Source organism: Gorilla gorilla, chromosome 8 (genome assembly GCF_029281585.2).
Source record: "Gorilla gorilla gorilla isolate KB3781 chromosome 8, NHGRI_mGorGor1-v2.1_pri, whole genome shotgun sequence".
Classification (NCBI taxonomy): domain Eukaryota; kingdom Metazoa; phylum Chordata; class Mammalia; order Primates; family Hominidae; genus Gorilla; species Gorilla gorilla.
The window spans coordinates 134,973,364-134,987,668 of NC_073232.2; the positions used below are offsets into that span (position 1 = coordinate 134,973,364).

General features: G+C 42.5%; 2 protein-coding genes across 2 annotated transcripts in view; one reads left to right on the top strand and one right to left on the bottom strand.

Annotated features, from left to right (window-relative positions):
* The window catches only part of SPADH (spermadhesin family member), a 53,052-nt gene that overhangs the window by 19,142 nt on the left and 19,605 nt on the right, over positions 1-14,305 (top strand). The window contains exon 2 of the transcript XR_008668808.2: positions 5,319-5,370. The gene's annotated coding sequence lies outside the window, so the exon portion shown is untranslated. The remainder of the gene's footprint in view (positions 1-5,318; positions 5,371-14,305) is intronic.
* On the bottom strand, positions 4,318-6,117 carry C8H10orf120 (chromosome 8 C10orf120 homolog). Its single transcript, XM_004050215.4, has 3 exons — positions 5,887-6,117; positions 5,609-5,684; positions 4,318-5,097 (listed from the first exon to the last, which is right to left on the bottom strand). Exons 1-3 carry the CDS (start codon positions 6,093-6,095, stop codon positions 4,342-4,344), a joined length of 1,041 nt encoding a protein of 346 aa, XP_004050263.2. The 5' UTR covers positions 6,096-6,117; the 3' UTR covers positions 4,318-4,341.

Consider the following 14,305-nt stretch of genomic DNA (forward strand, 5'->3'; position numbering starts at 1 on the left):
AATTTATAAGTAAAAGGAAGTTCAAGGAAGTGCTGACTTGTTCAATAATGACTACTTTTAGCTTATATGAAAATCTACTATCAGATTCTTTTCCTTCAAAATATCTATCTTTCTGTTTTTTGAGACAGGGTCTCGCTCTATTGCCCAGGCTGGAGGGCAGTGGCACAATATTGGCTCACTGCAAGCTTCACCTCCAGGATTCAAGTGATTCTCTTGCCTCAGCCTCCCAAGTAGCTGGGATTACAGGCATGTCACCACACCCGGATAATTTTCGTATTTTTAGTAGTGATGGGTTTTCACCATGTTGACCAGGCTGGTCTCAAACTCCAGGCCTCAAGTGATCCACCCGCCTCAGCCTCCCAAAGTGCTGAGATTACAGGTGTGAGGCACCATGCCCAGCCTATTTATATTTTGTTTTCGTCTGCTGGATAACCCAATAATAAACTTTTGGTAAAAATTTAATTGATCACTTGTTCTCCAAGGCTTCTTTGTTAATCAGCATTCTCAGGGAACAGGGATTGTTAGAAATTTCAGATTAAGCAACTCATTACCAGAGCCCTCTTTTGCATCCAGTGCTTATGTCAAAGACTTTCTAAATTCGTCATCACCATTAGCATAATCTACTGAGCATAAGACTCTCATAAGGCCTTGTGGTCACTTATCTCTTTATCAAATATTATCATCTGGATGTATTTATGAAACTCAGCTAAGTGGTGGTTAAGATAAATAAGTACTTAATCCAGGGCATTTTCTAAAACCTTCAAAAATTCAAATCCGAATCTACATTTATTTTCATATAGACTTCCTGAAACATGGCATACACATACATGGTAAACTGTGGGTATATTCTGGATGGCTCCAGGTAATTAATGTTTACGGCAATTAATATCACACTTATCAACAAGTTTGATATTGATAACAGCCTGTAAGGCAATATCTTGGCATTCTGTTGACCTCTTCTCTTTCCAAAGGGTTGAATTTGTTCTCATAGGTGATTTCCGCATCTCAGAGAATTTGGGTCAGTGAAAATATCTCTATGCCAGCGCCACCTGACCTTCTTGTAACACAATACTTAGGTTGTAACTGTCCACACTAAGCAGATGGTGAGCAGTCGGCAAGTATTGAGTCAACTCCCAACTCCACTGAACGCAGCTAATTAAATGAATTATAGACTGAGCCTTGCTGACCATTTAGTTCAATGCACTCTTTTAACTGATGGGTAAGTTGAGTCACAGAGTGCCTGGTGGCTTACCCATGCCTCACAGCTGGTTGGGAACAGAGCTGTAGGGAAAGCACTGATCTCCTTATTTCTCCTTTAGAGAACTTTATACCACATCATATTGCTGATCCTAAGCAATTTTTAGGGTCCAGATAAATCGTTTTCAGTTTTTTCAAACTGGCTTGAGTTTTCAGGTGATGCTTTGGTATTTACTATTTTATACATATTTGGGAGGTTATATCAACATTGGAAATAATATTTTCCTCCCCCCAACCACCGCCAATTTCTAACTTTGCCTCAGCTGAAAAGTTAACCCATTTCTTTGATTCATGCTGATTCTTTAGTCAGAATCCACTGATATTTGGGAACAATGCTACACTGCCCAGAATCACTGTCTTGGCCACAGCAGCTGCTGATACAATACTTCAAAATGCTCTTAACTTGGAGCTGTGGCTAATGGAGTTGTCCTGAAAAATCAGAAAGGGTGAAGCCTCCTGCAATGACATTCCCTCTGCTTGGAGGGGAGCTATGGCTCTGAAAGGGCTGATTGTGGAAAATCCACTGGCAAGAGGGAGCTAGAAAGGAACCTGACCTTTCCTCAGGCAGTTGTAGGTCCCTGTGGACAAGTTCACTGTCTTCCCAACTCTGTGAGGAGTTGCTGAGGACACAGTGTGATTAACGGAGGAATTCCTGTATGCTTCAGATGCAGACAGTGAGTAAGTGCATCATGCATCTCAAATGGTGAAGGTGCTGGCTGGACTCAGGGTGAGATTGTTAGGGAAACAGGGTGACACCATTTTAAAATCAACTCCATCTTAAAACTAGCAAGGCACATTCCTTGCTGGTCATGACCCATGGTCATGAAATGTTTCTGGCTGAGGAAACTCCTACTACAATGAAATGTCCAGATGTCTCGATATCACATAATAATATATGCTTTTAAGATGATTCTAGACATGCTTTGATGTACCTACACACTAAAATACCAAAAATAACTTTCTTTAAATCAACAAAGTAATACATTTTGTCACACTGTTAGCCCACCCTCACATTGTTATAGCTTAGCTTTTACATAGATAAGACCCTTGTATAAGAAAAACTTAAAGATGATGCATTCCTCTGCTTGCTTTCTGAGGATGCCCCACTCTGTAACTGAGTAGCTTTCAATAAGCTATCTCTTCTCTGTGCTTTCTGAAACTCACCTTGAATTCCTTCCTACATGAGATCCAAGACCCTCTCTTGGTGTCTGGATCAGGACCCCCTTTTTCGGCAACAAGAGTTCTGTCTTTTGGGGAAAAAAATCCTCATTTCTTCTAGATGTCTAAAAATGCTTCACTTCATATTTACACCTGGAACTTGAGTCTGACCCATAAGATACTTAGGAGGGTGAGGGCCCATGTCTCTGTGCAGCTCAGGGTCTGGTTGTCCCCCAACTCCTATTGCCCACTGATTAATGGGCACTCCAGTTTTTCACTGAATAGCTCAGCATCAAGAAAATGGCCTATGAGCAAGCCTACAATTTGGAACAGTTCCCTGAGGTCATGGACAATGGCCAGCTGTCTTCTGTCTTGATTATTGGGAAAGGAAGGAAGGAGATTGGACTGACATGTCCAGGTTCTATACAGGCTATGTGTGCTTTGAATTTGATGAAGTCTGTGCTAGCATGAAAGTCTGACAGAATGGCTATGAGTTGGTGGCTGGTTGTGAGTGTGGCTCAGAGCAGGTGTGAGGGTCATTGGTGAAAACTTAAGACTTGTCATGAGAACTGCGCAATAAACAAAGTCCCTTGGCAGTGTCTATGTGTGTGTGTGTCCGTTTAGAGGAGGCAGTGTACAGGGAAGAGGCTAGAAAAATCCTGGCTTCAAATTCTTTCCTCCTATGAGAACCCATTTTCATATTTTGAAGCAAATCTGGAAGGGTCAGCCCTTCTCTGAGCCATCCTCCTTGTTGATGGCCAAGCATCTGTAAGAAACAAGAGCTCCATCTTGGTAAAGTCTGACTACCCTAGTTGTTGTCTGCTATATCTGCCACATTGGGGCACAGGCAAAACCTTGATAGGGGCAGCAATAGTGACCTCAGAGACATTTGGTACCTGCTCCTGACATGCCCAAAGGAATTGTGCATGCTACAGCCATGCCTGCCCTGTGGCTGCACTTGACTTGATGGGGAGGGTGTGGACTGCCTGGCTGCATTGAAGACGAGGGTAGCAAAGAAATAAGGCTGGAAAGGGCTGGCTCTGCCTTCCAAGGCAGAAACTGTATGCCTGGGCAGGAAGTGGAGAGCATGAAATAGACCTCCAACTTTTAGATGTGGGCATAGCGTTCTTTCCTTCAGTTGTACTACAGGCTGCTCCCAGTTCCAGGGACTCTGCTATTGACTGTCTAATTGTTCCAAATATTCCCACTTCTTTGTCTTCATGCCTTTTTCAGTATGGCCTCTCATCAAGGGATAAAGTTCATTTACCCACTTTTGCATCTAGGCTGGCCTCAGGTCTTGCTTTGGACGACAGAAATGTGGCAAAAGTGACAGTGTGCCAGTTATGAGCCTTGATCTTAATAGGCCTTGCAAACTTCCACTTACCCTCTTGGGCCCCATAATGACCCTGTGAACAAGCCTGGGCTAGCCTATGTGAGGGAGGAAAAATGTGGCCCAGTCACCCCCACGGACCCAGTCGATAGCTGTCAGTTCCCAGAAGGAGAGCCAACTAATTTACCTGCGGTTAACTACAGACACATGAGGAACCCAGGTGAGATCGGGAGAGGCGCCCAGCTGAGCCCAGCTTAAATTGCTAACCCACAAAATTACAAGCAAAATTAATGATTGTTGTTTTAAGCCACTAAATTTGGGGGTGATTTGTTTCATGGAAATAGATAACAGACACACACCCCAATGGGAGTAGGTTAGGAGAAGGCCTGGGCTGTTGCTGAGGGTGGGAGCGACGGCCAAGAGTTGCCTGAGGTCAGGAAGCCTCGTCAGGTAGGTCTTACCTTGAGGCCCTCCTGGAGATTGGGCAGGGGAAGCCAAAATCCCAATATAAGATGGGGTGGCAAGGAGCCTGGGGCACAGCTGATGGGAATAATAAGGACTAGTACACGTGGTTACCCTGGGCAACAAATAAAACTTTAATAATGATAAGGAGTTGCTTTACGCATGCGCTCTTTCCAGATACTCTCTTCTTCCAGGCTGTAGGTCTTGACCAGATCACTGAAGTGGTCTCTCCGTGATATAAAATCCTGATTCATTAGCATTAAGTCACCAGGGAATTCTGATATGCAGAAAAGATTTCGGTTTGTTAGGCCTGCGATGGACCGTTCCGGTTTCTTTGTGGGGAGGAATGATTTGCGATCATTTCCATGGTATGTTAAACATTTTTTTGGTTCTTTTGACTTGAAAACTACATTCATTTTTATTTCTCGTCTTTTTGTGTTTTTTCCCTCTGCCTCCTCTTTCTTATCTTGGTTGGCATCGTCACAATTATGGGTGTCATAGTTGTCTTCCTTTCGTCTGGCCTTATTTTTTGCCATTGGACCCAGGCTCACCCCAGACAGAAATGAGGAGCGTGTAAACCTTTCAATGTAGGGTAAAGGCTGATGATTTCCCAGAGCCCGAGCAAGCCTCATTCTCTCTATGTGCTTACTGACGTTCACCTGTTCTCGTTGTGGCATTTTAAATGCCTCCAGGGGCACAATCACCTTTGCTGTCCATATTTTTTCTAGGGGTACACAAATAGCACAAGGAGAGGAATGTTTCTTTTTATACTCCATTGCCCGTTTGTAGTCCGGAGAAAGCAACTGTAGTTCCTTGAGCATTCTGCATTCTTCCTCTTGCTTGTAAGCCAAAAGCCTTCTTGCTGCTATGGTGTGAATGCCACCTAGACGCTGACAATGGAGAAAGGACTATTAACATCTCAAGAGCACAGGGGCAGGTGGCACCCACAGAAACAATTCGCTAGTGGCTGGTTCTCCCTCCATTGCGGAAAGTGTTTGAGCCCCGCTGTAGTGGAAAACAGGTGAACCTTTGGCGTCAGATAACCTTGGGTTCAAATCCTGACTCTCCTCTGACCTACAATGAATTCAGAATAATTTTATTGACTTTACAGGGTCATGGCGAAGCCTCGACAAGACAACATATATGAAAGTGACCAGTGCAAGGTAGGAGCTGAAGAGATAACTGTTCCATCATTTGTTATTTACTTATATTTGTAAGTGAGACTTGTCAATAAGGGTATTTTGCTGTGCAAGTGTGGAAGCCACTAGAAGATTCAGCCAATGTAAGTCTACTGTTTGAGAGGCAGCTCTGTTCCTGGTGGTTTCTGAACCTTTGGCTCCCCCTAGCTAAACTGGCTGGCTTCAGTGGGGGCTCTCCATGTGAAAACTGCGGGACACTTACTAGGATCTCTTTTTCCAATGGGGAGTATTTCCCAAGGGCAATCCGTGGGTCTGATCTGTAGAATTTGCTCCATATCCTGCAAGAAGAGAAGCAGGAATATCAGAATTCTGGAAAGGCTCTTCCTACTTTTCCCTCCTGGAGTGGGAAGGCTCATAAAGGGTTATTCTACACTAGCCAGACTAAGGCCGCCATGAGCAGGGGTTTCTGTAGCCACTGGGCAGGCTTCTCCACTTGGCCTCTTTCTGACATGGACAGACTAAAGTGCAAGTCAGACTCACTGCAACGGTGAAGCAGAACTCAGATCCTCTTGGCAACACATTGGGACTTGATCCTGAAAGGAATAGTTGGTGTTAAATATTCTAACTGGCTTTTCATTCTTCCTTTCTTGGACCATTGTGTCACTAGCCCTCTGTTTTTCAATCCTCTGACAGTCATTCTTCCATTCTCTGATCATACTCCGGCAATAGCTAGGATGGGAGGTGTTCATGCCTGGAGTTTGTTTCTAAGACAATGTGATGAGGGCCCGAGGGTAAGTCACAAACATTTCTTGCATCATAACTGGCTTACCTGGGGGCTATTGTGAGGTCTGAGTTTAAGACATTGAATGATCCCCTGGGGTGAAATGGACACACACTACCAGGCTCCTGGTGTGTTGGAGTCCAGAGGAAGAGAATGGATAGAGAATGTGTCTGGGAGGCAATCTGACCATGTCACTGCCACTGACAAACCCACAAGACTGCTCAGTTTTCACAAGAGGAAGACTCAGTCAACTAAAATCTCTCTCACTGGCTTTCACAAGTCTCTTCAGCCTTAGCTCCTCATGCTTGATCAATGCCACCCTATCCATCATTCTCAAAACAAGCATCTGAGCTATTGTTCACAGTCCCCTCATGTGTTGAATAACTCTCTTATCCTTGGCAACTTGCTTGTCTGTCAAGACCCAGCTTAATTGTTGCTTCCTCTGAATGTCTCCTTGCAGAATAAACCACCCTTTGTCCATGTTCTCATAGCACTTTCTGCCTCATGCTATGGTGCTTTCTCACATACTGACTTGCTTGGTAAGTCAGATTTCTTGGTAAGTCTGTCTCTCCCTCTATTGAAAGAAGGTACCAACAGCATGTTATTCTTCTTTGGTGTGTGGTTTTCAGCATAGGGCATGGTGTAGGGCAGTTTGCTAGAGTCAGTTTGCTAACTCAATAAACAATTGTCCTGGGTCCCTGTTCAAAGGTGTGGTTAAGAATGGCACTGGTGGGAATGGATATTGCCAAAATTCTATGGAAGGTAATTTGGCAATACGTATCAAAATTATAAATGTATTTGCCCTTTCACCCAGTTATGTGTACAAAATAAATTACTCCCAAGGTTGGTCAGTGCGACTTTGTTTGAGGTGACAAACCTCATGGCAAATTCAAATACCCATTAACCAGTAATTGGTCAGAGAATTCTAGTTAGACATACAATGGAGTATAGGACTATAAGAGTCAAAAAGATCAAGGAAGGAAGACCTTTACTTATATGGAAATAACTCCAAGAAACATAATCAAATGCAAAAAGCAAGATGAAAACATATATAAATTCTAGAATACTCTTTTGTGTTGGGGAGGGAAAAAATAAGCATGTATATATTTGTATTTGCATAAAGAAACCAGAATAATACACAAAAAACTAGTAAAACAGTAGGTATTCAGCAGATGAAGAAGTGGTGGGAATGAGCCATTTCATGGTATACATGAAGATATTGTCTTGAATGTAGAACCACATGAATGTATTAGGTATTTGAAAACATAAATTTAAAAAGTAAAGAAGCAGCTCATGGAAAAAGATTGACATGTTTTCGCTGACAAACACAGGTCCTAAAACTCCTTTCCCTTACCAGAAATCCACGGTGGATATTAAGAGTTGGGCCAGTGTTCAGACCCATGTAGGCACTAAAATACAGAGGTACTTTTCCAGTTGACACAGACAAATTCAGTTACCTGGACAATCTGTGAGCCTGGACATCAGCAGAGGGCCTCTGAGCAGTGAAGAAAATGCCTTTTGCAGTGCATTCATTGGCTTTCCCACGTGTCCCACACTCAACTGCTAATTAAGTGACCTTGAGCAAGCCATACAACACCTGGCACATTATATGCATTCAACAAATATTTGTGGAACAATCAATGGGATTGTTGGACTCCAATTGATGGAATATTGTGTACCCATTAAAAATTGAGTCTTTAAAAAATTTTCTGTAATATGACATAATGGGATGCAAAAATAGGCAGAATATAAAACTTATATAGGGTATAATTTGGATGCTGTAAAAATACAAATATGCAAGAGGAAAAAAAGACCAAAAGGAAATACACAGTGATACTAAGGTTACTTCAGGCTATGGGCTTGTGGGGATATTCCAGGGCTGATGGTGCATCAGCAGCCTGGTCAACTCCAGATATTTAGATGGAAAAGTTATTGCCCTGCCACAGCAGGTACAGGCAGGTAAAGGTGTCATTGTCAGAGTCCAGCTCCTCCAGACTTCAGAGAAAACGAGGGTGAGAAAGGATACACCTGGGCGGGGTGTCACCACAGCCACGAGGCTCTATACTGTGGGAAAGTCTGGTTTTCTCACACCTGGTTCCACAAACTTCTGCTTTTAGCTCACTTCCTTCTCTCCTTCTCTTTCATTGTCATTCCCAGGCTTTTTGCTTTTGTTTTCTTTTACAGATATTTCCCCTCAATTGTTTTTACATTAGGTTTCATTCTTGACTTTTACCTGGTTTTGTCCTGACTTGTATTCATAGGCATCAATCTCATCTCCTAGTCCATTTTCAAATTCTCTTGAACTGCCTTTCACATCTGTCTTTCATCTTTTACTTCATGTTTACTTTATTTCTTTGTCTTGTAGCCTTTATCTTTTATACATATTTCATTTATTCTTAATATTTGTAATTAATATTTGTACACACACACATATATATAAATATATATACACATATACATATATACAAATCATATGAGAGAGAGATTTATTATCTATTATTTATTTTAGGGAATTAGCTTACATGATTACAGAGGCTAGCAAGTGCAAAATCTGCAGGGTAGGCTGGCAGGCTAGAGGCCCAGGAAGAAGTCAGTGTTGCAGTTCAAGTCCAAAGGCCATCTGATGGCAGAATTGCTTCTTGCTCAGGAAAAGTCAGTCTTTTGTTCTATTCAGGCCTTTGTGAGGCTCATCCACACAATGCAAGGCAATTTGCTTTGCTCGAACTCCACTGATTTAAATGTTAATCTCATCCAAAAACACTGTCCCAGAAACATTCAGAATAATACATCATACCAAATACCTGGGCCCCGTGGCCTAATCGAGTTGACATATAAAATTAACCATGACACCTACTTATAGTTCATAGGTTTTTAATAATTTGTTTAAATGTATTATAGTTTTAAAATATCAGGCTTTTCGTTTCTATACATAATTTTACCCATTATTGAACTTTATATTAACAGATTCACATAGTATGTGTTCCTTTGTGTCTGCTTTGTGCCCCTTCTTATGAAAAAAAAAGGTACAATTCTCTTATTGATATGCTTGTACATTCCTTTTTATTGTTGTTTAGCATGACGATGTTATGATTTATTTATCAGTCATCTGTTGCTTACATTTGGGTGGTTTCCGATTTGGGGAGCATTCTTGTACATGTCTCCTTGGGATTACGTGCATGCTTTTCTCTACCAATTCACATTCCCACCAGTAGTGTATGAGAATCCCTGTTGATACTCATCTTGCCGATACAGGTAGATTGGTTATGGTATCTTGGATGGTTTTCATTTACATTTTTCTGGTTAGAAATAAAATTGAACACTTTTTCTATTGGCCATTGAGATTACTCTTTGTGAAATGTCTATTCAAGTCTTTTGCTCACTATTTTCTAGTTTTTGTTTTCTTATTGATATATTAGATTTCTTTATATGTTCTTGATATAGGCCCTTTGTCAGTTAAATGTGTTGCAAATACCCACTCCTACTCTGCAGTTCACCTTTTTACTGTCTTTAAGGTGTCTTTTGATGAATGGAATTCCTTATTTTTATACTAGCCGCACTCTAATTTATCAGCCTTTCCCTTTATGGTTAGTGCTTTCATGTCTTGTTTAAAAAATCATCTCCTACCTCATGATACTCTCACATATTATACACACACATATACATATACACACACATAGATACACATACACACATGCAAATACATACACACAGACACATACACACAGAGAGATACACACACACGCATACACACATAAACGCATACATACACATACACATACATACATATACACACATACATACACACACATACAAACACATATACACACACATATACACATACATACACATACACACAGAGACACATAAACACACACACATACACATACACACACCCACACAGAGACACATACACACATTCACACAGTGATATTCTCCTATGTCACTCTCTAAAACCTTTGATATTTTTTCTTTTGAAGTTTGTTAACGTCTTATCCTCATTTTATTAACTTTATTTTTCCACCTTATTTTCCTTTAAGTATATTTTGCAACTTATTTTTATAATGGCTATCAAAAAGTGTGACGGTGTGTGAATAAGTCATACACAAAACCCTAGGGGACTCCTCACCCTCTCGCAGCTGCCCCTGCAGCCATCCCTGGGCTCTGGCTCCCTCTGGTGGATCTTGCAGAGGCTGGCTCTCCAAAGACCCGTCGGCCATCTCCCTCTCTCCAAGGCTGAGTCTATGCAGGTCGCCGCCTTGAAGCGTGGAAATGGTGCTCCTTCTTAACACTGCATGAGATCCACACCTTAATAAGGAGCTGTGCTCTTTAAAATCGTAGTCTCCTCTACAAAACCACCAGCTCAGGGCACACCACATTCTGGGAAGTGTCCTCTAGGTCAGTGCTTCTCAAACATTAATGTGCGTGTGAATCTCCTGGAGGTCTTGTGGAAGTGTGGAGTCTGATTCTGCAGGTCTGGGCCAGGACCTGCACCTCTAACAAGTTCCCAAGAGAAGCAAAGTTGTGACTCTCTGTGTAGGTCACTCAATAAGAGGTGATCCTCAAAGCATGTCCCTGGGCCAGCGGTGGCAGCAGCAGCATCACCCAAGACATGCAGACTGTCAGGCCCCATCCAGAACTACTGAGTCACAATCTGCATCTCAGCAAGTTCCCGGGTGAATGGCAGGCGTGGTAAAGTGTGAAGGGAAGCTGGCCCGGGCAGTGTTCTCATCCGCTGCCTGTGAAGGATCAGACGATGGACAGCCTGTGCAGAGCACCTGTGGACAGAATTCTATGGGTTCCACAGCAAAGTGCCTCAGACGTCCCGGTTTCCAGGCTGAGCCTTCACCCTTCTTGGCATGAAACGGTCCTTTGATGCCTAGTTTCCTCAGTCTCCTTCCTTTCGGCACAAGGGTTGAGGAGACCTGGCTCAGTCAGGCTTGTTCCAAACCATTACCTAGGAATGGGGTCAGCTGTGCCTCTTTGAGGAGCCTCTTTTGAGAGGTTCACCCAGAAGAGTGAGACCCAGGAGCAGGAGAGGCCAATTCTCATTTAGCCCTCTGGGAGTGGTTTCAGCCACACTGAGGTGTCATAAGCTCGATCTTTGCTTCTTCTGTCTCTGTTAGGGGGGCAGATTATTAACTGGGGAAGTCAAAACCCTAAAAGGGTGATTTTCATCAAACTTCAGATTCTAGTCAACAATGCTGACATTCCTGCCCACATGTGTCTTTTATTTTCCCCCAGAATTTCTGCTGGGTTCTTTGCAGGCCCTACCAACAAGCACTTTCCCTCTGAGATGGAGTCTGTCCCAATGGGGGCCGAGCAGATGAAAAACAGCATCAGGGCTCATGAGGAGAGATCTTCTCTAGCCTCCCTTGGCCAGTTAAATGGAGACCATTGTCCAACACCATATTATCTTTCTGAAAGGAGACCTTGGGAATCCCCCTGTGGTTGCCTCTGCTGCTATTAAAATCCACCGAAGGGCATGAGGAATTCTTTTTTGAAGTACAGGAGGGCTTGGGTTCTTGAATTTGGAGAGGTAATATGGTAGGCATTCATCTTCATGGTAAGGCCAGTAGATGCACATTTTAAGAGCCAATAGGCTCGGCCAGGCACGGTGGCTCATGCCTGCAATCCCAGCATTTTGGTAGGCCGAGGCAGGTGGATCACGAGAACAGGAGATCGAGACTATCCTGACCAACATGTTGAAACCCCGTCTCTACTAAAATACAAAAAATTAGTCGGGCGTGGTGGCAGGCAGCTGTAGTCCCAGCTACTTGGGAGGTTGAGGTAAGGGAGTCGCTTGAACCCCGGAGGTGGAGGTTGCAGTGAGCCGAGATCATGCCACTGCACTCCAGCCTGGCAACAGAGCAAAACTCTGTCTCAAAGAAAAAAAAAAGCTCCAAAAGATATGTCTCTAGATGCCTGAATTTTCTCTTTAGAAATGTGGTCAGTTGAGGGCACAGAATAAAACCCTGAGGTATTAGTTGACTTTTCTGATGGGTTTTGATGCCATGATCCTAATAAAGAATACTAGAGTATGATGATCAACAGCATGGGTATGAAGTCACTGGTGTGCTAGTAAATGTAAACAACCGGCTCTCTGAATGAAGTTAACAAATGTAGCAAATAAAAATACAGGGCATCTGTTAAATTTGAATTTCAGATATGTCTCATTTACTTATACAAAGAATTTTTCATTTTTATTGAAAATTCAAATTTAATTGGGTATCCTGTTATTATCAGGCAACCCTATTTCTGGGTGGGATGTGAGCAGAGGGGTGCCTCTCGCTACTTGCCAGCTTACTATCTCTTTTTCTTTTTAACATTAATGCCTATGTCATTCTTTTCCTTCCAACTTTTATTTCAGATTCAGGGGGTATGTGTGGGTTTGTTATACGGATAAATTATGTGTCACAGGGGTTTGGTGTACAGATTATTTTATTGCCCAGGTAATAAGCATAGTATCCAATCAGTAGTTTTTTAATCCTCACTCTCCTCCCAGTAGGCCCTGGTGTCTATTGTTCCTTTCTTTGTGTCTGTTTGTACCCAATGCTTAGCTCCCACTTACAGGTGAAAACATGTGATATTTGGTTTTCTGTTCCTGCATTAATTCACGTAGGAGAATGGGTTTATTCTTTTAGGTTGACTCCACGTCTTTGCTATTGTGGATAATGCTGTGATGGACATATGTAAGCATGTGTTTTTATCATAGAATGGCATAGCTATATACTGAATCACGGGATTGCCAGGTCAAATGGTAGTTTTGTTTTCAGTTCTTTGAGGAATCTCCAGACTGCTTTCCACAAAGGCTGAACTAGCTTACATTCCCACCAGCAGTGTATACAGCTTACTGTCTCTAGGGAGTCATGTAAACTGGGAAGCCTCTGTTTCATATATACAACTAGGATAGTAATATGACCTGTCTTAGAGGGTAGTTGGGAAGATGAAGTGAGAAGTTACACTCATGGAAATGCTCAATAAAGAGCTTGAGGGTCCTGGATTGTGGCAAATACTAGTCTCTGAATATTCATTTCATCACTCCAATCGTCACAAACAAACATTTTGGTCCAAGAAAGGGTGGAGTCCACCATTGTCTCTCCCCTCTCCAAGGAACTCTTGTTGAGTTCCTGCTTTCAAGTGGAATTTATTCTTGACAATCCTGTTGTGTCTTCTGACAAACTGGACGAGGTTTGTCTTAGCATAGCCTTGTTTCTGGCAAGGCAGACACCATCTGCTTAGTCTCTTCGACAACTTTCATCTATCTAAAACATTCTAACCCCAAGGGGGCATTCGTCCTCCCTGGGGAGCTGGTGGGCTGGACTTGTCGTAGGTTTCTGGAGCCAGTGATGAGTCTAATAGGTTATTTTTATTTTAGAGACAGATTATTTATATCTAAGAATAAATATTTCTAACATTTTAAATTTCTTTTTATAGTTTCATTGAGGTATAATTGATACAAAATAAATTACACATATTTAGATATAGAATCTGATGGGCTTTATGTATATAAACAACCATCCTCACAATAAGATAATGAATATATCCGTCATCCTCCAAAGCTTTTTCATGCCCTTTGTAATCGCTCTCTCCCCTCACCTCTGTCCCACAACCACTGATCTGCTTTCTGTCACTATAGATTACTTTCCATTTTCTATAATTTTTAATAAATTGAATCACACAGTATGTACTCCTCCTAAAAAATAAACTTTTTGATTTGGAATATTTTTAGATTAATGGACAAAGTACCCCACGCTATCTATGTGGAGGCTGTGCATCATCTCATCCCTCTGATGTAGGCTGTGCCTCCTCTGATCCTTCACAGGCAGCACCTGAGGGCGTTGCCCATGCCAGCTTCCTTGCACTCTGTACCACGCCTGCTATTCACTCGGGAACTTGTTGAGATGCAGATTGTGACTCAGCAGTTCTGGGTGGGGCCTGAGAGTCTGCATATCTTGGGTGATGCTGCTGCTGCCGCCACTGGTCCAAGGACATGATTTGAGGAACACCTCTTATTGAGTGACCCACACAGAGAGTCGCAACTTTGTTTCTCTTGGGACAGCAGCGTTGGGCTCATCTGGGAATTTGTTTGAGGTGCAGGTCCTAGCCCAGACCTGCAGAATCAGACTCTGCATTTCCACAGGAGATTTATATGCACTTTAGCGTTTGAGAAGCACTGAC

Coding starts and splice junctions, on each gene's coding strand:
- C8H10orf120 (XM_004050215.4), bottom strand. CDS start 6,095: ATGAACACCTCCCATCCTAGCTATTGCCGGAGTATGATCAGAGAATGG. Junction 5,685..5,886: donor AGTTCTGCTTCACCGTTGCA/GTGAGTCTGACT, acceptor CTCTTCTTGCAG/GATATGGAGCAAATTCTACA. Junction 5,098..5,608: donor CATTGGAAAAAGAGATCCTA/GTAAGTGTCCCG, acceptor CTCCATTGTCAG/CGTCTAGGTGGCATTCACAC.